Genomic DNA, 27,133 nt, shown 5'->3' on the forward strand with positions numbered 1-27,133 from the left:
TCCCTATGACCCCGTGTCCACAGCACAGACCCTGGGTGCTCATGTATGGGGGTGGGGGGGAGCTCCCTGTGACCCCGTGTCCATAGCACAGACCCTGGGTGCTCACGTATGGGGGGGGGGAAGCTCCCTATGACCCCGTGTCCACAGCACAGACCCTGGGTGCTCATGTATGGGGGGGAGCTCCCTGTGACCCCGTGTCCACAGCACAGCCCCTGGGTACTCACGTATGGGGGGAAGCTCCCTATGACCCCGTGTCCACAGCACAGACCCTGGGTGCTCACGTATGGGGGGGGAGCTCCCTATGACCCCATGTCCACAGCATAGACCCTGGGTGCTCATGTATGGGGGGGAGCTCCCTGTGACCCCGTGTCCACAGCACAGACCCTGGGTGCTCACGTATGGGGGGGGAGCTCCCTGTGACCCCGTGTCCACAGCACAGACCCTGGGTGCTCACGTATGGGGGTGGGGGGAAGCTCCCTGTGACCCCGTGTCCACAGCACAGACCCTGGGTGCTCACGTATGGGGGTGGGGGGGAGCTCCCTGTGACCCCGTGTCCACAGCACAGACCCTGGGTGCTCACGTATGGGGGTGGGGGGGAGCTCCCTGTGACCCCGTGTCCACAGCACAGACCCTGGGTGCTCACGTATGGGGGTGGGGGGAAGCTTCCTGTGACCCCGTGTCAACAGCACAGACCCTGGGTGCTCACAGTTGGGAGGGGGGAGCTCCCTGTGACACCGTGTCCACAGCACAGACCCTGGGTGCTCACAGTTGGGGGGGGGGGAGCTCCCTGTGACCCCGTGTCCACAGCACAGACCCTGGATGCTCACAGTTGGGGGGGGAAGCTCCCTATGACCCCGTGTCCACAGCACAGACCCTGGGTGCTCACAGTTGTGGGAGGGGAGCTCCCTGTGACCCCGTGTCCACAGCACAGACCCTGGGTGCTCACGTATGGGGGGGGAGCTCCCTGTGACCCCGTGTCCACAGCACAGACCCTGGGTGCTCACGTATGGGGGTGGGGGGGGAGCTCCCTATGACCCCGTGTCCACAGCACAGACCCTGGGTGCTCACAGTTGGGGGGGGGAGCTCCCTGTGACCCCGTGTCCACAGCACAGACCCTGGATGCTCACAGTTGGGGGGGGAAGCTCCCTATGACCCCGTGTCCACAGCACAGACCCTGGGTGCTCACGTATGGGGGGGGGGAGCTCCCTATGACCCCGTGTCCACAGCACAGACCCTGGGTGCTCACGTATGGGGGGGGAGCTCCCTGTGACCCCGTGTCCACAGCACAGACCCTGGGTGCTCACGTATGGGGGTGGGGGGGGAGCTCCCTATGACCCCGTGTCCACAGCACAGACCCTGGGTGCTCACGTATGGGGGGGGGGAAGCTCCCTGTGACCCCGTGTCCACAGCACAGACCCTGGGTGCTCACGTATGGGGGGGAGCTCCCTATGACCCCGTGTCCACAGCACAGACCCTGGGTGCTCACGTATGGGGGGGGGGGAAGCTCCCTGTGACCCCGTGTCCACAGCACAGACCCTGGGTGCTCACGTATGGGGGTGGGGGGGAAGCTCCCTGTGACCCCGTGTCCACAGCACAGACCCTGGGTGCTCACGTATGGGGGGGGAGCTCCCTATGACCCCGTGTCCACAGCACAGACCCTGGGTGCTCACGTATGGGGGGGGGAGCTCCCTGTGACCCCGTGTCCACAGCACAGACCCTGGGTGCTCATGTATGGGGGTGGGGGGGAAGCTCCCTGTGACCCCGTGTCCACAGCACAGACCCTGGGTGCTCACGTATGGGGGGGGGAGCTCCCTATGACCCCGTGTCCACAGCACAGACCCTGGGTGCTCACGTATGGGGGGGGAGCTTCCTGTGACCCCGTGTCCACAGCACAGACCCTGGGTGCTCACGTATGGGGGTGGGGGGGAAGCTCCCTGTGACCCCGTGTCCACAGCACAGACCCTGGGTGCTCACGTATGGGGGTGGGGGGGAGCTCCCTGTGACCCCTTGTCCACAGCACAGACCCTGGGTGCTCACGTATGGGGGTGGGGGGAAGCTCCCTGTGACCCCGTGTCCACAGCACAGACCCTGGGTGCTCACGTATGGGGTGGGAGCTCCCTATGACCCCGTGTCCACAGCACAGACCCTGGGTGCTCACGTATGGGGGTGGGGGGGAAGCTCCCTGTGACCCCGTGTCCACAGCACAGACCCTGGGTGCTCACGTATGGGGGGGGAGCTCCCTATGACCCCGTGTCCACAGCACAGACCCTGGGTGCTCACGTATGGGGGGGGGAGCTCCCTGTGACCCCGTGTCCACAGCACAGACCCTGGGTGCTCACGTATGGGGGTGGGGGGGGAGCTCCCTATGACCCCGTGTCCACAGCACAGACCCTGGGTGCTCACGTATGGGGGGGGGGGAAGCTCCCTGTGACCCCGTGTCCACAGCACAGACCCTGGGTGCTCACGTATGGGGGGGAGCTCCCTATGACCCCGTGTCCACAGCACAGACCCTGGGTGCTCACGTATGGGGGGGGGGAAGCTCCCTGTGACCCCGTGTCCACAGCACAGACCCTGGGTGCTCACGTATGGGGGTGGGGGGGAAGCTCCCTGTGACCCCGTGTCCACAGCACAGACCCTGGGTGCTCACGTATGGGGGGGGGAGCTCCCTGTGACCCCGTGTCCACAGCACAGACCCTGGGTGCTCACAGTTGGGGGGGGAGCTTCCTGTGACCCCGTGTCCACAGCACAGACCCTGGGTGCTCACAGTTGGGGGGGGAGAGCTCCCTGTGACCCCGTGTCCACAGCACAGACCCTGGGTGCTCACGTATGGGGGGGGGAGCTCCCTGTGACCCCGTGTCCACAGCACAGACCCTGGGTGCTCACAGTTGGGGGGGGGAGCTCCCTGTGACCCCGTGTCCACAGCACAGACCCTGGGTGCTCACAGTTGGGGGGGGGAAGCTCCCTGTGACCCCGTGTCCACAGCACAGACCCTGGGTGCCCACGTATGGGGGTGGGGGAAGCTCCCTATGACCCCGTGTCCACAGCACAGACCCTGGGTGCTCACGTATGGGGGTGGGGGGAAGCTCCCTGTGACCCCGTGTCCACAGCACAGACCCTGGGTGCTCACGTATGGGGGGGGAGCTCCCTATGACCCCGTGTCCACAGCACAGACCCTGGGTGCTCACGTATGGGGGTGGGGGGGAAGCTCCCTGTGACCCCGTGTCCACAGCACAGACCCTGGGTGCTCACGTATGGGGGTGGGGGGGAGCTCCCTGTGACCCCGTGTCCACAGCACAGACCCTGGGTGCTCACGTATGGGGGTGAGGGGGAAGCTCCCTGTGACCCCGTGTCGACAGCACAGACCCTCGGTGCCCACGTATGGGGGGAAGCTCCCTATGACCCCGTGTCCACAGCACAGACCCTGGGTGCTCACAGTTGGGGGGGGGAAGCTCCCTGTGACCCCGTGTCCACAGCACAGACCCTGGGTGCCCACGTATGGGGGTGGGGGAAGCTCCCTATGACCCCGTGTCCACAGCATAGACCCTGGGTGCTCACGTATGGGGGTGGGGGGAAGCTCCCTGTGACCCGTGTCCACAGCACGGACCCTGGGTGCTCACGTATGGGGGTGGGGGGAAGCTCCCTGTGACCCCGTGTCCACAGCACAGACCCTGGGTGCTCACGTATGGGGGGGGGGGAAGCTCCCTGTGACCCCGTGTCCACAGCACAGACCCTGGGTGCTCACGTATGGGGGTGGGGGGAAGCTCCCTATGACCCCGTGTCCACAGCACAGACCCTGGGTGCCCACGTATGGGGGTGGGGGGAAGCTCCCTATGACCCCGTGTCCACAGCACAGACCCTGGGTGCTCACGTATGGGGGTGGGGGGAAGCTCCCTGTGACCCCGTGTCCACAGCACAGACCCTGGGTGCTCACGTATGGGGGTGGGGGGAAGCTCCCTATGACCCCGTGTCCACAGCACAGACCCTGGGTGCCCACGTATGGGGGTGGGGGGAAGCTCCCTGTGACCCGTGTCCACAGCACAGACCCTGGGTGCTCACGTATGGGGGTGGGGGGAAGCTCCCTATGACCCCGTGTCCACAGCACAGACCCTGGGTGCTCACGTATGGGGTGGAAGCTCCCTGTGACCCCGTGTCCACAGCACAGACCCTGGGTGCTCACAGTTTGGGGGGAGCTCCCTGTAACCCTGTGTCCATGGCACAGCCCCTGGGTGGTCACGTGTGGGGGTGGGGGTCCCTGTGACCTCACATCCACTGTACAGACCCCAGGTGGTCACATGTCAGGGTGGCGGTCCCCTGTGACTCCATGTCCTCGGCACAGACTCTGAGTGGTCACATGTGGGGGTGGGGGTCCCTGTGACCTCACATCCACTGTACAGACCCCAGGTGGTCATGTGTCAGGGTGGCGGTCCCCTGTGACTCCATGTCCTCGGCACAGACTCTGAGTGGTCACATGTCAGGGTGGGGGGTCCCTGTGACCCTGTGTCCACGGCACAGCCCCTGCCTGGTCACATGTGGGGGTGGGGGTCCCTGTGACCTCACATCCACTGTACAGACCCCAGGTGGTCATGTGTCAGGGTGGCGGTCCCCTGTGACTCCATGTCCACGGCGCAGACCTGGGGTGGGGAAGCTCCCTGGGCTCACAGAGGTGTCCCCTGTCTTTGTCTCATCGTGCGGTCACAGAGAGCTCGACAGATGCCAGCAGGTAGGGGAGTGGCCTGGCCTGGCCTTGGCTTTGAGGTGAAGGTTCCATCCAGGTTCTGCGTCTGGGACCCTAAGGATCCTCAGCCCTGCAGCTTCAGGCCTATTTCTGGGACCCCTAGTCTGGGGCAGGGAGGTGGCAGCAGGCAGCCCCTGGGGACGCCCCCGTCTGCCTCTGTGGCTGCTCCCTGGCTGGCCTCTGCTGCCGGTGGCGGAGGACGTCTCCCCTCAGGGTCACGCCCGGCCCCTCGGGTGACCTCGGTGGGTCTGTCCAGTGTCCTCAGTGCTGCGCGAGTGGCTCCCGGGCCTTGTGACCCTGCCAGGAAGCCCACCCCACCGCTCCCCGAGACGCCCTGTTCTCTTGAGGAAGGCAGGCATGGGGTGGGCGTGACTGGTGGCGCCCTTCGGGCTCCAGCACCGTGAGCTGTGTGGGGGAACAAGATGCTCACCGAGACCAGAACTGCGCACAGGGAGAGCGGCGGGCAGGGCCAGCGTGGTGGGCTCCCCTCCCCCGCGGGATGTGCCTGCCCGTGCGGCCTGAGCGCTCCTAGCCAGAGGCCACATTCAGAGCCTTGTCCTCTCCAGAGCCTGATCTTGTTCTCCTGGGCCTGGCCCGGTTGGGACCCAGAGAAGTGCAGGGCTGGGCACCCCGTGTGTGCTGTTGTTGGGCCTCGCACACCTGCTGCAGCCCAGGCCTGGCTCAGACAGTGGGCACGGGGACCACTGGGCCCAGCCGTGCTTGGTCAGGGACCCCCGAGCACCTGTGCCCCTCCTGTGGGTGGCTGTGTTGACTGCTGAGTATGCACCCGAGGCAGGGCTTTGGAGGGTCCTGGGAGGCCCCCAGGTGCCCCTGCTGCATCTCCACGCCACCCTCCCCGACTTACTGTGTTCTCTGCCCACAGGAACGAGACGGCATGCGTGCCATCCTGGGGTCCTACGACAGCGAGCTGACGCAGGCCGAATACTCGCCCCAGCTGACCCGCCGCATGCGTGAGGCCGAGGACATGGTGCAGAAGGTGCTGGCGCACAGCGCAGACATGGAGGTGGGCCTGCACTGCGCGGGGCTGCCCCGGTGACCTTGGGGCCCGTGGGTTGTGATGGTGTGTGATGCCATCTGTCTGCTGTGCCGGGGGTCCCGGGCAGTTCGCTGCAAGCTGCTCGGCTGATTGGGGTCCCTGAGGCCCTTCAGGCAGCAGGCAGGTGACACGCCTGTGACAGTGCTGGGTGAGCAGCAGCCTCCACTGGACAGAGCTGGTCTCCGGCGGCCATGGGAGGCCCTGGGCCGTGGTCTCACGGTGCTGGCAGCTTTGCCCGAGGCCTTCCTGCACCTGGGCAGGTGCCTCGGCCCTGTACCTGTCGTCCAGGCGGGGGACAGGCTGAGGCCTGGCTTCTCCTCTCCTGCCCTTGCCCACTGCGGCATCCTGGGTGAGGCCTAAGCGCGATGGCGAACGGCTTCAGTTTTGGAGAGGAGTTTGAGCCACTGGCTCCGTGGCGTTTTGGGCCTTCTGGGCTGTCAGTGGCTGTGCTGACCACGCCTTAGAGCCCTCTGATGTCACTCTGCCTCTCCTCCCTGATGCCCCAGGGCCACCAGGGCTTCCAGCTCTTAGCCGCTCACTGAGAGAGCAGCTGGAGCTGTGCAGGCCCTGGGAGCCTGAGGCCGCTCCGTGCTCGCCCGGGCCAGAGGTTCCCGCAAACCGTTCCCAGCCCAGAGGCTGCAGGACTGGTGTTTGCTCTGAAGCCGGCTCTTTAGGGGCGGCACAGCCCTTCTGCTGCCTGGGAGTGAGGCAGGGAAGTGGCCACCGCGGGCACCACCCCGCTGGTCGGCTGTCCAAGCTCTTGATGGCGTCGTTCGATCCAGTTCTCACCGTGGTTCAGACGCAGGTGCTGCTCTCGTCACCACTGTGCCGGCGTGGAGACCGAGGCCCAGTCACGGGCTGGCACGGGGTGGCACTAGATTTTGAGCACAGATCTGTAGCCTGCAGCCTGGCTGTGGGCCCTGCACTGCTGGCCTGGGCCTGAGGCTGCAGCTGCTGGGACCGCAGCCCTCGGCCGTTTGGTCTCCATGCTCAGTGGCCATGCCTGGCCGCCATGCTGGAGGTGGAGATGCACTCAGCCGGGTGCACAGTGTGACCACGGTCCCTGCCCAGCTGGCGGCAGCGTCACTCAGCACCTCTGCCCCTCGGAGCTGAGCTCTGGACCAGAAAGGCAGGCTGCTCGCATTGCAAGAGCGGCGCCCAGGAGTGAGGGGCCCTCAAGTCCTGACCGCTGGACCTGCTGCTGGCCACACAGTGCTGTCTTGCTGCTTCCCTAGCCGTGGCCAGTGAGTGCCGACGCGAGGTGCTATCTCCAACTGCACTGGGCGAAACCACCGCCAGTGTAGTGCGTTCGCGACCGTTTTGTTGTAGCGCATCTGCTGCACGGGAAACGCTGACGAGGGGTTGGTGGGGAAGGCTCCGTGACGCCTCCCGTTGTCCCCGGCACGTTTACAGCGAGGGAGTGCCCGGGCTGGTGCACCTGGTGCTCAGGCCCAGCTTGCTGCAAGCCCCCCAGCCGGGCTCAACAGTGCCGTATGCCCTGCGCCCGTGTGTCCTGGCGATCACAGGCTGTCAGCGTTGGAGCCCAGGCCGGACGGTCGCTGTGTTGGGGCCTTGCAGACCTCAGCCAACGCGAGGTGGCCTCGGGGAGCCCTTGCCCCAGTCCCTCTCCCTGGAGGACTGCGTACTGACAGATTGTTCCCTTTGTCCACCTCCTAGGGTTGCAGGAGACACGGGCTTGGAGGCCCAACTGGTGTAGGGACAGTCGCTGTCACTACAGCTGACCTCCTCCCATGTCACTTGGTTTACATGGTCAATCCGGGTGCAGGGTTGGGACTGAGCCACTGCCCTGAGCCCTCCCTGTCTCAAGCCGCCCTAACCCTGGCTGGTGTTAGGGTAGAGACGCTCAACCTGTGCCCTCCCTGGACCACGGCGCTGCCCGGCTTTGGCTGCTGGAGTCGAGGCCCGGCCTTTCCACCCTGCCCCTGGAGTCTGTGGATGTGCGAGGTGACCCTGATGTCCTGCACAGTGCAGACCTGGAGTCCTGTCTCAGGCAGGGCGCTCTGAGCCTGCTGTCTCCGTGGGGCAGGCTCCCCTTTGCCTCTGACAGGAGCCCTCCCCCCGCCCCCGGGGAGGCAGGACTGCGCGCCGCCCTTTGGGAGCGGCCGTGGTGACCACCCTCAGCCAGAGTGGTCCTGCCAGAGAAACGCCTGTGTGCACTGGGGCCAGGAACCTGTGAACCTGCCTCCACCAGATGGCAGCAGGCAAGCCCCCGGCCTGCTCCCGGGCCCAGGGAAGGCCAGCCTGGGGTGGGCAGGGTGGGGCTGCCCTGAGAGCCCCTCCCTTCCCCTGCAGAGGGCGCCCTGGCTCCAAGGCCCCATCCTGTGTGAGCTGGAGTAGGGACACCCCGGCAGCCAGTCTCTGACCCGCTGACCGAGCTGTGCCAGGACCCATGCCCCTGGGTGCTGCTGCTGCTCCCAGCTGGGGTCCAAGGGGGACGGAGGGGTTGGAGGCTCTGCTGTCACTCACTCACTGGAGGTGTGCTCCACCCTCGGAAGGGCAGGAAGGAGGAGCCGGGGTGACCCTCAGGACCACGGGCCCCGGTGCCTGCCCGAGGGAGCGAGCCCCTGCTGGGGGCCCCACAGCGTTGGGCAGGTGAGCAAGGCTGTGCCCCTCACACTGTCAGGCCGCCCTGGGACAAGCACGGGGTAGGGGGATGTGGCCACCCCAGGCCTCAGGGTCCCTTCTCCCCAGGCCCGGGGTTGCCCCTAGTCAGGGGGAAACCCAGAGCACTGTGGGCTCCGGGCAGGGTGTAGGGCCCCTCCCGCGGCCCCGCTCCCCTCCGCCAGGCCCACTTCTTCCCTGGGTCCTGGCTTCTGGCCAGCCAGTGGCTGTTCTTGGCTGTCATGGGGCCACAGGGGCCCCCCAAACGCTGTGGTTCCTCCTCACAGGTGGGGAGCAGGCTGAGCGCTGGGCAGGGCAGGACGGGGGTTCCTAGGACAGTACAGCACAGTCCTGGCAGCTGAGGACGGCTGCACGACTTGAACCCACAGCCGAGGCCCAGCTGGGCCGGGGTCCAGGTCCTGATCCCTTCCTGCGCTAGCCTGAGCTTTCCTGGGGACAGGCCGGAGAGGCGCCTGGCTTTGAACCCATTTCCCGCTGAGAGGAGGCCCCAGGCAGATGACCTCTGACCTCAGACTGCTCCTGTCTGTCTGGGGATGCTGCCTGTACCCTACCTGCAGGCACTGTGCCTCTGGGCCCAGGCTGTTTGAGCAGAGGGAGGCCGAGGTGCAGACCCTGCCGCCTCTACCCCTGTGTGTCCCCCTCCTCACGGCTCCCCCAGGGTGCTGAGCCTCGGCCCCCTTCCCAGGTCTGGCCTCCAGAGTCCCGGAGCTGGAGCCGCTGGAGCGGCCTGCTGGGTGGCGCTGAGCTCTCCAGCCCTGGGGCCTTGCCCTGCAGTGCAGAGCGGCGGCGTGCCTTTGCTGTCGTGTCACGGTCATGCTGTGTGTCGGACTCTGCACACGTCGAGCCTCCATGGCATCTTCAGGCCGCCTGTCGCAGGTTTGCTAGTTGGGTGTCACGTGCTGACGCGCGGCAGGAAGTTATGTAACTTCACAGAGCACTTCCGCTCCAGCTCCGGAGCCCCCCAGCAGTCCGTCACCTGTGGCCGAGACGCAGCACCGTGTGGGGCGCGTGGCAGCGTGAGTCCCTCGGCCAGGCCCCAGAGTGAGCCAGGGGCCACGCTGCGGCCGGGCAGGATGCTCTGCAGCCCTGGGTGTGATCCTGCGGGTGTGGGAGGGGCCCGCAGTCAGCTAGGCCCCCCACGCTGCCGCTGCCGCTGCCGCTGCCCCAGCCCCAGCGTTCTCTGTCGCCTCTTCTTTGTGCTGTCCCTGTGACTCCCGCTCTAACCTTGTCCTGTGAGTGTGTGGGGCACTGGGGGGACTGGGGTCTCAGGGGGCTTGCACAGACCCCCGCCCCCTCTGGGACCCCTGCTTTCTTCCTCCTGTCAGCCTCCGCCAGTCACCCCTGACATGGAGGAGGTCTTGATTCTGGCAAGAACATCTCAGTGATACTAACTGGAGATGAATTAGCCGAGAGGGTCCCAGTAGCCTGTCTCTGGCAAAGTTTGTGCCATTTGCGCGGTTTTATTTATTCCGTTTAATAAAGCGGCTGCAGACGCTGGGAGCGCCTGTCGTGAATCCTGTCTCCACGGGGCTGTAAGCGCGCTCTGCCACCTTGGTTCCACATATCTGCCTGATTTGTATTTCCAATTTATTTAATTAAAACAGATTATGGTGCTGCCGGCTGCGTGGCGCTCTGCGGTGGGGTTCTGGACCTCACGGCTCCGCCCCGCCCACCACGGCCGTGGGGCCCAGGCGGCGCCGTCTGTGCCGCTGTCCCTCTTGGGGCTGTCCTCCCCCTCCTCTGGCACGTACGTCTGCACCACCTCCTTCTCGGAGCCCGAGACAGCTCTGCAAAGCAGAAAGTAAACAACGTGGGGAATCTAGAAGCAGTGAAAACACGGGGTGGGAAGCTGCCTCTAGACTGAAGAGTCTTGGCCGGGCGAACAGGAGCCGGACAGCCCAGACGTGGGCCGGGGGACGTGAACTTCACGCGGGCAGGCCTGTCGGGGCTCCGCCTGGAGCGGGAGGACAGAGGCCACCGCCTGGGGGTCGCAGCCCAGGCTGCCCGGACGAGGCGGTGTTGGCGTGGCCCCGGCAGGAAGCATGGCCGTGCTGCCCGCCTCTGCACACCGCTTCCTTCGTGTGGTTCTCACGGCAGCCCCAGGCGGTGGCCTCGGCCAGCGTTTGCCTGCTGGAGAGTGGAGGCCCTGGCCCTGAACTCAGCCGTGGCTTCAGATGAGGTCCCAGCGGGGCCCTGCTGTCGGGAGGACCAGAGCGCCGCGTCCATGGCCACGCAGGCTGCGGGAGCTGCTTCTTCCGTCTCACTTGTCACAACCAGGCTGGGCAGGGAGTCACTGGCTCTCCTTTCCGTGTCAGCTCTGACAGGGCCTGCCTTTCCCCCCGGGGTCGTGTGGGGCTGGTGCCTGGCGCACTTGGCATCCCCCGGCCTCACCATCCCCCGTCGGCTTCCTGTGTCCCTGCAGCTTTCGCTGCCCCTGGGCTTCAGGAGGGAGGTGGCCCAGTGGAGGCCCCCCCAGGGCGGCAGCCGCCTTCCCTCTGCTGCACGGCCCGTAGCCACCCAGGCTGAGACGGCAGAGGCTGGGCTGTGGGGTCTGGGGTCCCCTCGCCAGGGCCTGGCCCCTCCTTGGTGCTGTGGGTATGAGTTTCACAGGGGTGCTCTTCTGCCCGCTTGGGGTGCACAGGGCCCGAAGCTAGATGCCCGTGGGCCTGGGAGATGGTGGGGGGGCCGTGAGGCGTGACGCAGCTTTTTCTGCTTAGGAGGGAGCCTGGCTGTGCCAGGAAGTCTCAGGGAAGCAGCAGGAGGAAGCGGCTGTGTGACGACTCCTCCCGAAGTCAGCGCACAGGCGGGTGTGGGGGCAGCCGGGCAGGGCCGTGCCAGCCCCAGCCGCCCGCTGCCTCAGCTCCCTCCATTGCCCTGGGCCATGTTCCTCTGCCAGACACAGGCTGTCCCCTCCCTCCTGTCTTTCCCTGCAGGAACACTGCCTTCACGCGCAAGCTGGGTGAGGGGTGAGGGGTGAGGGCTGCCCCTCCAAGGCGGCCTGGTCCTCGCCCTCCGAGCACAGCCCTGTGCAGCGGCTCTTGGCTGAGGGCCGCCGCTCAGGCCCCAGGGGCCAGGGCCTGATGCTTGAGAGCCACGTGGGTGCTTAGGGGCCGCTGTTCAAAGTGGGATGTATGTTGGGTGGGCTGACTGCTCAGAGCCACCAGCTGGGACAGATGGGTCTGGGACAGGCTAACGCCTGCCCCACTGCCCTCGTCTGGCCCTGGCTGCCCGCAGCCCTTCACAGCATGGCAGTGCCCCTCTGCCCAGTGTGACCTACTGGGTGGTGTGGCTCAGCCAGATCCCCTCGTCCACTTTTCTCCAAGGTCTGGCACCTGCTCAGTGGGCGCTGTAGCTCAGCAGTGCCACGGGAGAGTGGTTTGTGTCCCCATAGGTCCTGCCCAGCTCTGCCATCCCATGGTGGTGTGTGTGTGCCATGGTGGATGTGTGCCGTGACAGCCCTCTGTCCTAGGACAGGGGGTCAGGAGCCACCCTGGGAGTTCTGAGGATGGGGCCATCCTGCCTCCATGGGCCCCATGTCTCTGTGCTGTGCTGTCTCCTGGCCCGTGGCCCGTGGGGCCCTGAAGCAGTGGCCTGGCTACCAGTGACCTTGAAACAGCCAGGCTCCGTGCTCTGGGACCCAGGCTGGAAGTCTGAAATGAGGGCGTCCCAGGAGCTGCACCACCCCAGCCTGCCTCCGTCCTGGCCCTCGTCAGGATGTGGGGTCCACCTACAACCAGGATGGCTTTGTCCCAGGCTCTCCTGTAGTTACAGCCGTCTGGTCACAGGAGCTGGGGCAGGACCCGCTGAGCTCGTCAGGAACGTGGCTCAGGGGCGATGATTGCCTGGGGGTCTCTGGCGCAGGGGAAGTGTCGCCCAGCGGGGCCCCTGCTGTGGGGAGGACAGAGCGCCACGTCCATGACCCTCGCAGGCTGCATGGGGCTGTGGTAGGCAGCCCCGCCCATGTCCTCTGGCCTAGGAGCTTCGGAAGCCTCTTGGGAGTAGAGCCCCTCCTGCTGGGGCTGGAAGCTCCCACCCCACCCGCTGCTGGCTTGGGGCACGGCCTTCAGAGTCCCCACTCCTCCCGCTCCTGCCCTGCGTCCCCTGAGTGCCCAGGGATGAGATGCCGAGCTCCAGGAGAAGGGAAGACCTGGGAGCTGCTGCGGGACCATGCAGGAGCCGAGCTGGGACCCTGTGGTCGCCGCCCACTGCCTGCGCAGCCTCCAGAGGGCTTCTCACGAGGCTGAGCTGCCGACCGCATGGCGCCACCCCAACCCACCCCAGGGAGCCGGGTGGTTCTGCTGTGCTCCGCTGTGAAGCAGGTGACAGGCACACACCTCCCTCCTGGGGCTGCGGAGACCAGGGGACCTGCTGTGGCCCTCACAGCTCGTGGTAGCTGCTGCTGTTCTGTGTTTCTTATTTTTTTTAAGATTGATTTATTTTACAGAGGGAGAGACATCCACTGGTTCACTCCCCAGATGGCCTAACCTCCAGCTCTGGCCATGTGGGTGCAGGGACCCCACACTTGGGCCGTCCTCCACTGCTTTCCCAGGCACGTGAACAGGGAGCTGGGTTGGAAGTGGAGCAGCACTGGCCCCAGCTGCTGTCTTAAACCAGCCCGACCCTGCCCACCTTGGATGCTGCATTTTGCTTTTGTGAACAGCTTCCTAGGTCACAGCTATGTGACTTGTAGATGGCGAAGGATCCTGTCTCCCCGTATTTCGTGTTTGAGGAAACCGAGTTTGTAGAGGTGCCCAGCTTGAGGACAGCCTTGTTAGGCCCTGGCTGTGGGCAGCCCGCACCTGTGTGCCGTGTGCTGTACGGTGTGAGCTGTGGGCATTGCACACCCGTGTGCCATGCAGTGTGAGCCGTGGGCAGCCCGCACCTGTGTGCCGTGTGCTGTGCGGTGTGAGCCGTGGGCAGCCCGAACCCGTGTGCCATGTGGTGTGAGCCGTGGGCAGCCCGAACCCGTGTGCCATGTGGTGTGAGCCGTGGGCAGCCCGCACCTGTGTGCCATGTGGTGTGAGCCGTGGGCAGCCCGAACCCGTGTGCCATGCAGTGTGAGCCATGGGCAGCCCGAACCCGTGTGCCATGTGGTGTGAGCCATGGGCAGCCTGCACCTGTGTGCTGTGTGCTGTGCGGTGTGAGCCGTGGGCAGCCCGCACCTGTGTGCCATGTGGTGTGAGCCGTGGGCAGCCCGCACCTGTTTGCCATGTGGTGTAAGCCGTGGGCAGCCCGCACCTATGTGCCGTGTGGTGTGAGCCGTGGGCAGCCCGAACCCATGTGCCATGTGGTATGAGCCGTGGGCAGCCTGAACCCGTGTGCCGTGTGGTGTGTGGTAAGAGCCATGGGCAGCCCGAACCCGTGTGCCATTTGGTGTGAGCTGTGGGCAGCCCGCACCTGTGTGCCGTGTGGTGTGAGTCGTGGGCAGCCCGATGCCGTGTGCCATGTGGTGTGAGCCATGGGCAGCCCGAACCCGTGTGCCGTGCACTGAGCCGCCTGCCTCCTCTGCACACGTGCAGGGCCCTGGCTGTGCACGGCTCGTGCTGGAGAGGGCTCCCTGGTGATCCCTCAGGGACTGTGGCCTCCATGCAGTGACCACATCGCTTCTCAGGGTGTGGGCGCCTAGGAGGTACCAGCGCTGGGCCAGGCCTGGCGGGGAGGCCTGAGAGCTCTGTGTGGCGAGGTCGGCGGTGTGCATTCCAGCTGTGTGTGGTGCCCTGGGTGCTGTGTGGGCTCCGAGGCCCTGGATGGGGGGCTTTAAGTGGCGTTGAGTAGACCCTGTGATGACGTGGCAGGTAGTGGGGACAGAGGCAGGCTCAGGTTGGGTGTACAGTGCTGGAAGCCAAACGTTGGGCAGGCCGTGCCGGGCCGAGAAGCCCTGATGGCCCCTGTGCCTGTCCCGTGGCTACTTTGCAGCACCAGCTCCGTGAGTACACCTTGCTCCTCGTCCATGGGTGTGGGGTTCATGGTCTGGGGGTTGTCCCCCAATGACTGGCAGCGTGTGGGTTTCCCCCTCATCCTGAGAAGAACCCCTAGCTGCTTCTGGACCCCAGGAACCCCTGCCCTCTGAGGGCCCCGCCTGCCTCCCCCGAGCTCGCAGACACGGTCTGCCATCCCTTGGACCCGTGCACCCCGACTTCCTGTCCAGGGAGCAAGCACTGGACACTGTGCATGTCCTTGTTTTTCTGGCCCCATTTGTGGCTGAAGGCCGGGTGAGGTCTGCAGGCTGCCTGCTCTTCCATCCCGTGGAGAGGCCATGGCCACGCGCCTGGCAGAGGCGCCGTGCTCCGGCCACTCCACCACACCCGCTCACTGTCAAGTGTGTTTGCTGCTGTTATCCAGGAAGCCTGCCGGTGAGTGCTTTGTCCACAGCGGCCCCGAGTGCTTCCCCAGCTGCTCACCGTGCCTGCGCGTGCCGTCTGCAGGAGCCCAGCCTGTGTGCGTCCTGCCCCGAGGAAGCCCTCTCCGCCTCCCCCCTGCCCCGGGCGTCCCTGTCCTTCCACTCTCCGGGAGTTCCCCCTTCTGCTGAGCTGGCTGGGGCACGGCCTGAGAGCTCTGTGTGGCTTGGGGTCCCCTGAGGTCACATGGCTGTCCCAGGAGACGCCTGGCTGGTTGTCCATCGTCATCAGGGACAGTAAGCTTCTTTGTTCCTGGAGCAGGGCTGGCCCCTGCAGAGTGTGAGGGGCTATTTTGTAAATGTGCCCCTCCTGTGGAAGTATAGCAGCCACACAGATCACATGTGCGCAGACAGGTGGGGGACCTGCACACACCCCGTGTCTGCCCTGCCCCCATGGAGGGGCACTGCATCAGCACTGGGCCCCTGTCCACCCGGCACTGCGTCACCACTGGGCCCCCGTCCACCCGGCGCTGCGTCACCACTGGGCCCCCGTCCACCCGGCGCTGCGTCACCACTGGGGCCCCGTCCACCCGGCGCTGCGTCACCACTGGGGCCCCGTCCACCCGGCGCTGCGTCACCACTGGGGCCCCGTCCACCCGGCGCTGCGTCACCACTGGGGCCCCGTCCACCCGGCGCTGCGTCACCACTGGGGCCCCGTCCACCCGGCGCTGCGTCACCACTGGGGCCTCGTCCACCCGGCGCTGCGTCAGCACTGGGGCCCGTCCACCCGGCGCTGCGTCAGCACTGGGCCCCCATCCACCCGGTGCTGCGTCAGCACTGGGGCCCGTCCACCCGGCGCTGCGTCACCACTGGGCCCCCATCCACCCGGTGCTGCGTCACCACTGGCCCCCGTCCACCCGGCGCTGCGTCACCACTGGGCCCCCGTCCACCCGGCGCTGCGTCAGCACTGGGCCCCGTCCACCAGGTGCACGACGGCCTTGCTGAGCGGACAGTGGCTCTGAGGTGTGGAGACTGCTGCGCTGGGCTCTGTGGCTGCTTAGGGGGCTGCTGCTGCCCTGGGGCCCTGCCAGGCCGCCTCCCTGGCCGGTATAGCTTGTCCTCCAGAGTGGCTCCCACCAGCGGGTCTGGCTTCCCAATCTCCCTGTGCTCCTCGTCATGTTTGCTGCTTCCGGGCTGGGCTGTGTGAGACTCTGGGAAGCTGCCTGGCTCTTCCGAGTCGCTGCTGGGAAACGCTGGGCAGGGCGGCCTCCAGGGACCAGGCGTACCATCAACATCCACCTGGTCCCTGGAGGCCTCCCCTCGGTCCCTCTGAGCCGGTACAGGGGGCGTCGTGGTGCCATGTTGCTGGGGCTTGTAGGCAGCTCTGAGGCCAGAGCCACTCAGCTGCTAGGATCAGCTCAGCAGCCTTCTCACTGTCATGGTGTGTGGGGCATCCTCATGGCCCAGTGACGTCGGCGGGGTTTGATCTGGGTGTGGGGCTGGGCGTGGCCTGGGGTGGCTCCCAGGCACCGCGACCCCACCCCTCAGCTGTGTGCATCCAGGCTGCCACCTCCTGGCTCCTGGTGCTACACAGGAGACCCACGGTGGGGTTTGATCTCGGTGCGCGGCTGGGCGTGGCCTGGGGTGGCTCCCAGGCACCGCGACCCCACCCCTCAGCCGTGTGCATCCAGGCTGCCACCTCCTGGCTCCCGGTGCTACACAGGAGACCCACAGGTGTTCAGCAAAGCATGTGGCATCTGGGCGTGTCCAGGGGAGGCGTCCCGAGTTCATTTGCTGTCCCCAGCTGCTGAGGTGGCCTGACTACCGCCTACCCTGTGACCCCAGATGCTGTTGGTGAGGCTGGGCCCCGCCGGCTCAGCCAGGCCTCGTGGATGGAGCAGGGCCTGTGCCCCTGCAGCCCCTGACCCTGTCCGTCTTGTCTTGCAGGCTCAGCTGTCTCAGGCCCTGGAGGAACTGGGAGGCCAGAAGCAGAGAGCAGACATGGTGAGTCCCAGGGGCTGCTGTGCTGCCTGTGGCCTGGGCGGGGGCACCCTGACTCCCCCATCAGGACTGTGGTGCAGGGAGGCGAGTGACTTCCTCCCGTGCTGTCGGGAAGGAGAGCACACTCGGCTAGGAGCCGAGCTGCGTGGATCACAGAATAAAGCAGACGGGGTCCAGGAGGAGCCCGAGGGCTGGTGTGGTGGTGGGTGCCCTGGCGACGGTGCTCCCGCCCGCAGGGAGGCTGCCAGGCCCGGCCCGGGCTCCGTGCTGCGTTTGCAGACCAGGGATCCTCTCAGGCACGCGTTTCCTGCTCTGGTTTTGTTTTGTCATGGCAGCAGGTGCGTCTTTAAGGCTCTATCCTCCCTGGTGTGGTTGCCTCGAGCTTGAGCTGCCGGGGGTAGTAAGTGGTGACTTGGAGGACTTCCTGGCCACCGTGCTGGTGAGCAGGCGGGCTGAACGTTGGGAGCCGCCACGCTGCGCTGGCGCTTGGCAGCCTCTGGGAAGGACACAGCAAACCCCAGGGAGCCACTGTGAGGGTGGAGGGAAGCTCTGCCCTGGCCGTAGCTGGCCGCGCTGTCTGTGGGGGTGGGCTCTGGGGCCTGCCCCTGGCGGCGCTGTCAGTGTGGGGGTGGGCCTGCCCCAGGGTGGGGGCCTTGTTGCTGCGAGGTGGGGTTCGGCATGAGCCCAGGGACTCAGGGCTGGCTGTGCTCGGGGACTTGATGTGTCTGGCAGTGGCCTGGGGCCAGGCCCCACTGGGCTGAGCAGCATGGCAGGGATGGCTTGTAAGACCTGGTTGTGAGCAGGGCCCAGCTAGGTAGGAGCCTGGCCTGCAGACCATCAGCTGCCTGGGCTGTGAGAGGCAGGCAGGGCCGGATGGCCAGGGGAGGGCTGTGTGGGTGTTCCAGAACCTTCTCTATCCATCCAGCAAGCACTGAAGGGGGTTCCTATTGCAGCTGGGGCTGCAGCAGCGAGCACACCAGGGCCCTGAGTGGTCTGGGGGTCATTGGTGGAGGTGGCGGGGCACACAAATGGCCAAGTCCAAGGTCCTGGGGCCGGGCGGGGTTCAAGGGGTCGAGGGCAATGGAGTCTGGCCCTGCAGACCTGCGGGGCCGGTGGCACGACCTGGCCTCCATTCTGTAAGACCCCAGGCCCTCTGCGCTGTGGTGAGAGTGGGTGTGTGTGAGACGGCCTGAGGGCGGGGACCGGGGATGCCCACGGCGTCTGGCTGGGGTGAGGAGGGCGGGGACCGGGGATGCCCACAGCGTCTGGCCGGGGTGAGGAGGGTAGGGACCAGGGATGCCCACAGCGTCTGGCCGGGGTGAGGAGGGTGGGGACCAGGGATGCCCACAGCGTCTGGCTGGGGTGAGGAGGGCGGGGACCGGGGATGCCCACAGCGTCTGGCCGGGGTGAGGAGGGTAGGGACCAGGGATGCCCACAGCGTCTGGCCGGGGTGAGGAGGGTGGGGACCAGGGATGCCCACGGCGTCTGGCCGGGGTGAGGAGGGTGGGGACTGGGGATGCCGGTGGCATCTGGCCGGGGCGAGGAGGGTGGGGACCGGGGATACCCGCTGCGTCTGGCCGGGGTGAGGAGGGCGGAGGCCGGGGATGCCCGCTGCGTCTGGCCGGGGCAAGGAGGGCGGGGGCAGGGGATGCCCGCGGCATCTGGCCGGGGCGAGGAGGGCGGGGACTGGGGATGCCTGCGGCGTCTGGCCGGGGCGAGGAGTGCGCGGCGCCTGCTGGACGCGGATGCTGTACCTGTAGCTCTGAGTCAAGGCCAGCAGGGGAGGTGTGCTCACAGCTTCCGGAAGGCGTTTCTGTCCTGGGGGCAGGTGTGGGTGGCAAAGAAGTCGGAACTCAAGGTTCCAGCTTCCTCAGGGCCTCCAGCACGTGGACGTGGAGGGGGGCGGCCGGGAGAAGGGGACCCGGGGGAGGCCTGAGGCGGGAAGTGTTGAGCAGTGACAGCCGCCAGCACTGAGGCTTGCCCGGGGCAGCAGCTGTGTGGCATTGTCCAGTCCCAGGGGCGGCAGCACAGCTGAGGGCTCACCCCGAAGGCTCCAGGAGTCGCCTTGGCTGACCACCAGGTGAACAGCAGGGCACAGGGGCGGGCAGGCAGGCCGGGCAGGTGGGTGCCAGGCGGCAGGAGGCCGGCCCCCGTCGCTGAAGCAGGGTGAGCACAGTGGGAGTGGGGTGTGTCGGAGCTGCCTCGTGGAGCCAGGCTGGGCGGTGGCGGTGGTCGCCGGGCCCAGGCATTTCCTGTCGGCTTGGGACAGGGGGTTCATGGGCTGCGGAGGGCTGGGCTGGCGCCTGGTGGGCAGAGCTGAGGGAGCAGGTGGTGGCAGGCGCTTGAGGAAGAGTGGACAGCGCGGCTCCAGGAGTCCTGAGAGCGCAGCGCCAGCCGTGGTTCCCGGGGGAGACTCCTGTTTGCTTTTCTTTTCCTCTGTTTCCTGCAGTGAGTGTTCTTTCCTCATGGAGTCTGGAGGGGGGAAGGCCTGGGCCTGAGCATCAAGCCCACCCCCCAGTGGGATTGGAGAGGTGGACACCCCACGAGGGCCTACGGTGCACTTGCTTTTAGTGGGCGGCAGCTAAGGATAGTGTCCCCAAGGGGGTGCAGTGCTGGCCCTCATCCGGTGAGCCCCAGCTGCTCACGTCTGCCCCGTGTGTGGTGATGTGTGTGGCCGAGGCGGGGTGGGGTCCTTGCGGAGGATGAAGCCCCAGGGACCCTGCTGCTCTGGGTGTCACCATGCACAGCGTCCTTGGGGGTCGCCTGCATGCAGGAGTGCCCAGGGCCTTATGTGGGACGGGCGTGGGGCAGTGGTTGTATTGGTGTGTGACAAGCCTGTGGCCCAGGCAACGTCCTGCTCTTTGCTCGCAGCTGCCCCCACTCTTACACAGAGGTGCCTCCACCCTGCCCCCCGTCCTGCTCCCACGTGCTGGTCTCGGGCCTGTGGGGTGGGGTGGGCTCTGGACATGTCCTGGGCCGCAGAGCCCAGGGTGGGATGTGGGCTGCCGGCGTGGCTGCTTTTCCAGCCTGTGTTCCCCGGCTCAGCCCGCTCACACCCTGCAGCACCTGACGTCTGTGGTTTGAGGGCCAGGCAGAGTCCTGGATCTGTTTCGCCCCAGTTGACCCTAGACCCCCGTCCTAGGCTCTGCACCCCAACCTCCTTGCAGAGGCCCACCTCAGGCTGCTGGGGTGGGGGCCTGTGGGGCCTTCTAAGGAAGTGTGAGGTGTTCTGGCTGGGGGTGGGCGCCTGGGACCTGCTTCTCTGAGGTGATGCTCAGCAGTGCCCCACGGGCTGCTGGGAGACGGACAGCATGTTGACACCTTGCTGGCGCCTGGGACAGGCTTTCGTGTCTGCCTCACCTCTCCTCCAGTTTGCTCTGCTTCTCTCTCCTCTTGCCCGGGTCAGAGGACAATAGGAAGTGGCTGTGCCTGGGCCAGGGCACCCTCTGCTTGCCCTGACCCTGACCCTGGCCATGGACCGGGCCCGGCAGTCTGGGCTGTCCTGACTCTGCCACTTGCTGTCTGGCCCAGCCTTCCACTGGCAGCCCCAAGATCTGATAGCCTGTGTATAGGTTTGTTTTTTTTTCTTTTATTTTAAGGTTTATTTATTCTGAAAGTCAGAGTTACAGGGTGGGGGTGGGGGAGATATCTTCCATTGGCTGTTTCACTCGTCAGATGGCTGCAGTGGGCAGCCCTGGGCCAGCCGAAGCCAGCAGCACGGACTTCGTCTGGGTCTCCCATGAGGGTGGCAGGGGCCCAAACGCCCAGGCCATCTTCTGCTGCTTTTCCAAGGCCATTAGCAAGGAGCTGGATCAGAAGCGGAGCAGCCGGACACGGGATGCTGGCCTTGCAGGGCTCCTCCCGAGTGGCCTGGCTGACTTGTCTGAACTCAGTGGCCACAGTGGCACGGTGGCTGGGGCTGCTGGACCCTGAACTAGCCACACATGGTTTGTCCCCACATCGCCCGGGCTGCCTGGCTGTCGGCTCACGGTCACTCTAGCTCCTTGCTCCCGCAAGCCCTGCCCGTGGCCAGGCCTCCTTTCGCTCTGCTGCCACTGTGCAGCTCCTTTGGGAGGTTTGGATTTGTGTCCCGCCTTGCCCATTGTTCCCTGGGGGCTGCTCAGGGCTGAGGGGACCTGTGTGCTGGCCCTGACTCCTACAGCATGGAGTGCCTTCAGCCGAGCCGAGCAGAGGGTGCGCCTTGCCCTCCCTGGTCGCTGATTGCGGACCCCTGCTGCCCTGCACCAGTGCGCTGGTTTCCTGTCCTGGGCTGGCGAGGGAGTGCGTGTGATTCTGTGTGGAGAGAAGGCTCGTGGCGCTATGCAGAGAAGCGCAGGCTGTCTGTGGACCGTCAGCTAATGACAGACGACAAGACAAAGGCAGTCTGAGTCTGCTGTGAATTAGGAGGCCGTGCTCATTAGGAGCGTAGTACAGGTCATGCTTGCTTACGTGCAGTTACACCATGAGGAGGCTGTCCTGGGCGAGCTGTGTCACGAACGTATTTCACTCTGATGAGACGTGGCCAGGGTGGCTGCAGCAGAGGGCGTCCCGGCGGCAGCTGAGAACCCCTGCTCTTGGCAGCCTCTGCGGAGTGAGAACTGAAGTTCTGGTTTTTTCTTTCTTTTCTGAGACACATTTTATTTGTTCGAAAGACTGAGTTACAGAAGGAGGTAAAGACAGAGAAAGAAAGAGGTCTTCCATCCACTGTTTCACTCCCCAAATGGCCGCCATGGCCAGAGCCCAGCCAATCCAGAGCCAGGAGCTTCTTCCAGGTCTCCCATGTGGGCATAGGGGCCCGAGAGTTCGGGCCTTCCTCCGACACTTTCCCAGGCGCATTAGCAGGGAGCCGGATCGGAAGTAAAACAGCTGGGACTCAAACCGGCACCCATGTGGGATCCTGGAGCCGGGCAGCATCTGTTCACCTCTGTGTCACCTGCTGGCTCTCAGGGTGCCACACTTGAATACTGCTCGTGACCCGAGCCCGGGTGCGGGTGCTGGGGGGGGGGGAGGTCTCTGTTCTCAGGGCGCTGCGTCGGTACACAGGGCCCGTTGCCATTTCTCCGTGGTATGGATGGCTATGGCTCATTGTTCCCAGCTGCTGGCTGCAGTGGCAGCCCAGTGTGGCATGGCAGCAGCCCAGTGCCGACGTCCAGGGAGGCCGCCAGCTGTCACCTGAGCATAGCCTGCCTGTGGGCTGCCTGTGTCTGCCTCTGTCGAGCTGTGCACACCCTGTCATTTCTGTGCCATGAAGGAATTTGTGTCTCGGATTTTGTCAGACGCGTTCCCTGCTCCTGCGCATGGCTGGCGGCGTGGCTGGCGTGTCACAGGATGGGCTCCTGTGTGTGGCTGTCGGCGGGGCTGGCGTGTCACAGGATGGGCCCCTGCGCATGGCTGTCGGCGTGGCTGGCGTGTCACAGGATGGGCCCCTGCATGTGGCTGGCATCATAGGAAGGGCTCCTGTGCATGGCTATTGGCGTGTCACAGGATGGGCTTCTGCGTGTGGCTGGCATGTCACAGGATGGGCCCCTGCATGTGGCAGGTGGCGCGGCTGGCGTGTCACGGGATGGGCCCCTGCATGTGGCTGGCATGTCACAGGATGGACTCCTGCGCGTGGTTGGTGGCGTGGCTGGTGTGTCACCAATGGGCTCCTGTGCATGGCTGGCGGTGTGGCTGGCGTGTCACTGGATGGGCTCCTGTGCGTGGCTACATCTCCATGTGATATGCCTGCCCCCTGCATCACACACCTGTCCCTCTGTCACACGCCTGTCCCCCGTGTGACACGCTTGTGTCTCCATGTGACACACCTGCCCCTGTGCCACACACCTGCCCCTCCGTGTGATACATCTGCCCCTCTGTGTGACACACCTGCCCCTGAGTGATACGTCTACCCCCTGAGTGACAACCTGCCCCCTGAGTGACACATCTACCCCAAGTGACACGTCTACCCCCCGAGTGACACACCTGCCCCTGAGTGACACGTCTACCCCCCGAGTGACAACCTGCCCCCTGAGTGACACATCTACCCCGAGTGACACGTCTACCCCCCGAGTGACACACCTGCCCCTGAGTGACACGTCTACCCCCCGAGTGACAACCTGCCCCTCAGTGACACACCTGCCCCCCGAGTGACACACCTGCCCCTGAGTGACACACCTGCCCCCTGAGTGACACGTCTACCCCGAGTGACACACCTGCTTCTGAGTGACACACCTGCCCCTGAGTGACACGTCTACCCCCGAGTGACACACCTGCCCCTGAGTGACACACCTGCCCCTGAGTGACACGTCTACCCCCTGAGTGACACACCTGCCCCCAAGTGACACACCTGCTCCTGAGTGACACACCTGCCCCCCGAGTGACACACTTGCCCCCCAAGTGACACACCTGCCCCTGAGTGACACACCTGCCCCCCGAGTGACACACCTGCCCCCCAAGTGACACACCTGCCCCTGAGTGACACACCTGCCCCCCGAGTGACACACCTGCCCCCCAAGTGACACACCTGCCCCCCAAGTGACACACCTGCCCCCCGAGTGACACACCTGCCCCCTGAGTGACACACCTGCCCCCTGAGTGACACGTCTACCCCCGAGTGACACACCTGCCCCTGAGTGACACACCTGCCCCTGAGTGACACACCTGCCTCTGAGTGACACACCTGCCCCTGAGTGACACACCTGCCCCCCGAGTGACACACCTGCTCCTGAGTGACACACCTGCCCCCCGAGTGACACACCTGCCCCTGAGTGACACGTCTACCCCCTGAGTGAGATGCCTGCTCTGCTCCACATCACACGCCTGCCCCTCTGTGTTGCCCTCTGGGCTGCTGTCCTGGCTGCCTCTGCTCAGGTGTGCGTAGCAGCTGGTCCGAGGGATGTGACGGTGCCTTGCGTTTCTCTTCATACTTGTTGGGTGGGGGGCCTGTGGCCGTTGCCCATGTCGCCCCCTGCAGAGACCCCAGCCCACTGTGCTTAGGAAACATGGAGAAGGTGCGGTCTCTGTGGCGGCATGAGGCGTGTCCAAGTTGGAGGCGGATGGGAAAGTGACCCACAGACCCTTCTCGTGCATCCACTGTCGGCAGTCACTGCCCCGCAGCGGGGGCCTGGGAGGGGAGGGGTGGGCCAGCCCCCAGCACCAGCACAGGCCTGGGAGGGGAGAGAGGGGTGGGCCAGCCCTCAGCACCAGCATAGGCCTGGGAGGGGAGAGGAGGGGTGGGCCAGCCCCCAGCACCAGCACAGGCCTGGGAGGGGAGAGGAGGGGTGGGCAGCCCCCAGCACCAGCACAGGCCTGGGAGGGGAGAGAGGGGTGGGCCAGCCCGCAGCACCAGCACAGGGCTGGGAGGGGAGAGGAGGGGTGGGCCAGCCCCCAGCACCAGCACAGGCCTGCGAGGGGAGAGGAGGGGTGGGCCAGCCCCCAGCACCAGCACAGGGCTGCGGGGGGGGGGGGTGTGAGGGCCAGGCCCCAGCACCAGCACAGGGCTGCAGGGGAGAGCAGGGGTGGGCCAGCCCCCAGCACCAGCGCAGGGCTGGGAGGGGAGAGAAGGGGTGGGCCAGCCCCCAGCACCAGCACAGGCCTGGGAGGGGAGGAGTGGGCAGCCCCCAGCACCAGCATAAGCCTGGGAGGGGAGAGGAGGGGTGGGCAGCCCCCAGCACCAGCACAGGCCTGGGAGGGGAGAGGAGGGGTGGGCCAGCCCCCAGCACCAGCATAGGCCTGGGAGGGGAGAGGAGGGGTGGGCCAGCCCCCAGCACCAGCATAAGCCTGGGAGGGGAGAGGAGGGGTGGGCCAGCCCCCAGCACCAGCATAAGCCTGGGAGGGGAGAGGAGGGGTGGGCAGCCCCCAGCACCAGCGTAGGCCTGGGAGGGGAGAGGAGGGGTGGGCAGCCCCCAGCACCAGCGTAGGCCTGGGCGGATCCGGCACTCCTGGGGGTGGGGAGGTGGCCCCTTTGAGAATGAAGCCTCGAGCTTGTTGGTCAGGAGTCTGAGGTTACAGATCACAAGGAAAGGGCTTGAGTTCTGCTTGGAACATGGTGGCGTAAGTCAGCATTTCCCCACTTCTTTTCTGGAAATTATCCAAAAATAACAAGTGTGGAAGCCAAAATGGCAAACTTGAACTTTGGCCAAACGGAAATTCGGCTGAAACCGGAGCCCGCGTTGAGGCAGATGGCCCCCGACAGAGTAAGTCCCGGGCGGAGGGGCCGAGCCGGGGCTGGGTGCGGATGCCCGGCGCGGCGCCTCCTGCCCGCGTCTTGCTGGAGGGGAGCCACGAGGCTGAGTGAACTGGAACCAGGCCGTCTGGTTGGACCCGGATCAAAGAGCTGGAGTTCGGGAAGCTCCTCTTCAGCCGTGAGTGCTAAGGGGAACATCGCACAGCTTCATAAGACCGAGAGGAGAAGTAGGAGACATCGGATGGGAGAGGAGCGCAGACACTGAGCAGGTGGACTGCCGCAGCCAGCTCTGCCGAGAGAGAAAGCTGGCCGGTGCTGAGGAGAGGGCGAGGCCAAGGGGGCGGTGAGCCGGCCGCCGGAGCTCCCAGTCAGGCGGCGGGGGCACAGCTCGGGCCCAGCGGGGAGAGCGGCCTGCGCCCCGCAGCGTGGAGCCGGGGCTGCGGTCTGCGAGGTAGCATTTACCCACGCAATAGACGTGTGGTGGCTGGGAAGGATTCCTCCCTCCCACAGTTGTGGGGGATGTGCCCCAGTTAGAGCCACGTGGGACAGAGCTGAGGGGACCTGTCTGTCCGCTCTCAGGAGCACTTGCAGGGCTGAGAAGTCCCATGACCAGTGTGTGTGAGCTGGGGACCCCGGGGGACCCCTGTGTGACTCAGTCCAAGTCTGAGCCAGAGCCCTGGGGGAGCCAGCGCAGGGGCAGGAGGCAGGGAGGGGAGAAACCCCCCTCTGGCCTGCTTTTGTGCCGTCGTGCCTCCACCAGCTCTCCCCCCGCCCTGGCCAAGTGCCCGGATTCCTGGCTCTGCCCCCGGCCATCAGGATGAACGGCGGGGGAGGGGTGATAGTGCTTCCAAGTGCTGTGTGCACCAAAGTGAGTTTGTCGTTTAGTCGCGTTCTTTGAGCTTTGTGAGGCACCACTGTGTTGGTGTCTTAGACAGGGAGACGCAGGGGGGAGCCAGGTCTGCTCGTGGCAGGCAGGAGGCCACGCCACACGCCGCACGCCACTCGTGTTCCTCGGGGCCACGGGGCCGACCTGTCCTGGCTGCAGCCAGCACACGTGGCAGGGTTGGAGTCGTGGTCACAGTGACTTTGGTTCAAGCTGTACTGCGTTGTTGAGAACAGGCAGAGGCGCTGCCCAGCGCTCGCTCCAGGGGGCCAGGACTGCCTCCCTCCAGGAGCAGCTCACCAGGAACAATCCGGAAGCTTGTCAGAATGCCAGGAGGGAGAGAGAGGTTTCACTGAATAACCCACGGTGCCAGGAGTGAGCCAAGAGTAACCAGGATGCCAGAGGCGCCACGTGTGCGTGTGCGTGTGTGTACACGTGAGCAGTCTCATACCCTGGCTAGACATAGCACGTGTGTGCACGTGTGTGTGTGTGTGTGCATGTGTGTACACGTGAGCAGCCTCATCCCCCAGCTAGACACAGTGTGTGTGTGTGTGTGCACGAGTGGATACGTGAGCAGTCCCATCCCCTGGCTAGACATAGCACGTGTGTGCACGTGTGTGTGTGCGTGTGCATGTGTGTACACGTGAGCAGTCTCATCCCCCGGCTAGACACAGTGTGTGTGTGCACGTGTGTGTGTGCATGACTGGATACGTGAGCAGTCTCATCCCCCAGCTAGACACAGTGTGTGTGTGTGTGTGCACGAGTGGATACGTGAGCAGTCCCATCCCCCGGCTAGACATAGCACGTGTGTGCACGTGTGTGTGTGTGTGCATGTGTGTACATGTGAGCAGTCTCATCCCCGGCTAGACACAGTGTGTGTGTGTGTGTGTGCACGACTGGATACGTGAGCAGTCCCATCCCCCGGCTAGACATAGCACGTGTGTGTGTGTGTGTGCACGAGTGGATACGTGAGCAGTCTCATCCCCCGGCTAGACACAGTGTGTGTGTGTGTGTGTGCACGAGTGGATACGTGAGCAGTCCCATCCCCAGGCTAGACACTGTGTGTGTGTGTGCACGAGTGGACACGTGAGCAGTCTCATCCCCAGACTCCACACAGTGTGTGGGTGTGTGCACGTGTGTGTGTGCACATGGTGTATGCGTGAGCTGTCTGTGTGTCTGCCCCGGAGAGAGAGCCCTCGCTTCCTTCTCTGGGGAGTGCTCACGGATGTGCAGTGATGATCACGTTAGTAGATGAGACATTTATAAACCAGGCAAGTGAACCAGCGCAGCCTCTGGGATGTGGCGGGATTTGA

General features: G+C 65.5%; 1 protein-coding gene across 3 annotated transcripts in view; it reads left to right on the forward strand.

Annotated features, from left to right (window-relative positions):
• MAD1L1 (mitotic arrest deficient 1 like 1) overlaps positions 1 to 27,133 on the forward strand; it is a 312,783-nt gene that overhangs the window by 181,298 nt on the left and 104,352 nt on the right. For 2 of the 3 annotated variants that reach the window (XM_062179870.1, XM_062179871.1), the window contains exons 12-13: positions 5,619 to 5,759; positions 16,720 to 16,776. In XM_062179870.1, the coding sequence (XP_062035854.1) occupies positions 5,619 to 5,759; positions 16,720 to 16,776 (198 nt within the window). Of the gene's footprint in view, positions 1 to 5,618; positions 5,760 to 16,719; positions 16,777 to 24,869; positions 25,116 to 27,133 lie in introns of those variants that run through there. The other variant, XM_062179872.1, reaches the window with a different exon arrangement.

This window comes from Lepus europaeus, chromosome 21 (genome assembly GCF_033115175.1).
Source record: "Lepus europaeus isolate LE1 chromosome 21, mLepTim1.pri, whole genome shotgun sequence".
NCBI lineage: Eukaryota > Metazoa > Chordata > Mammalia > Lagomorpha > Leporidae > Lepus > Lepus europaeus.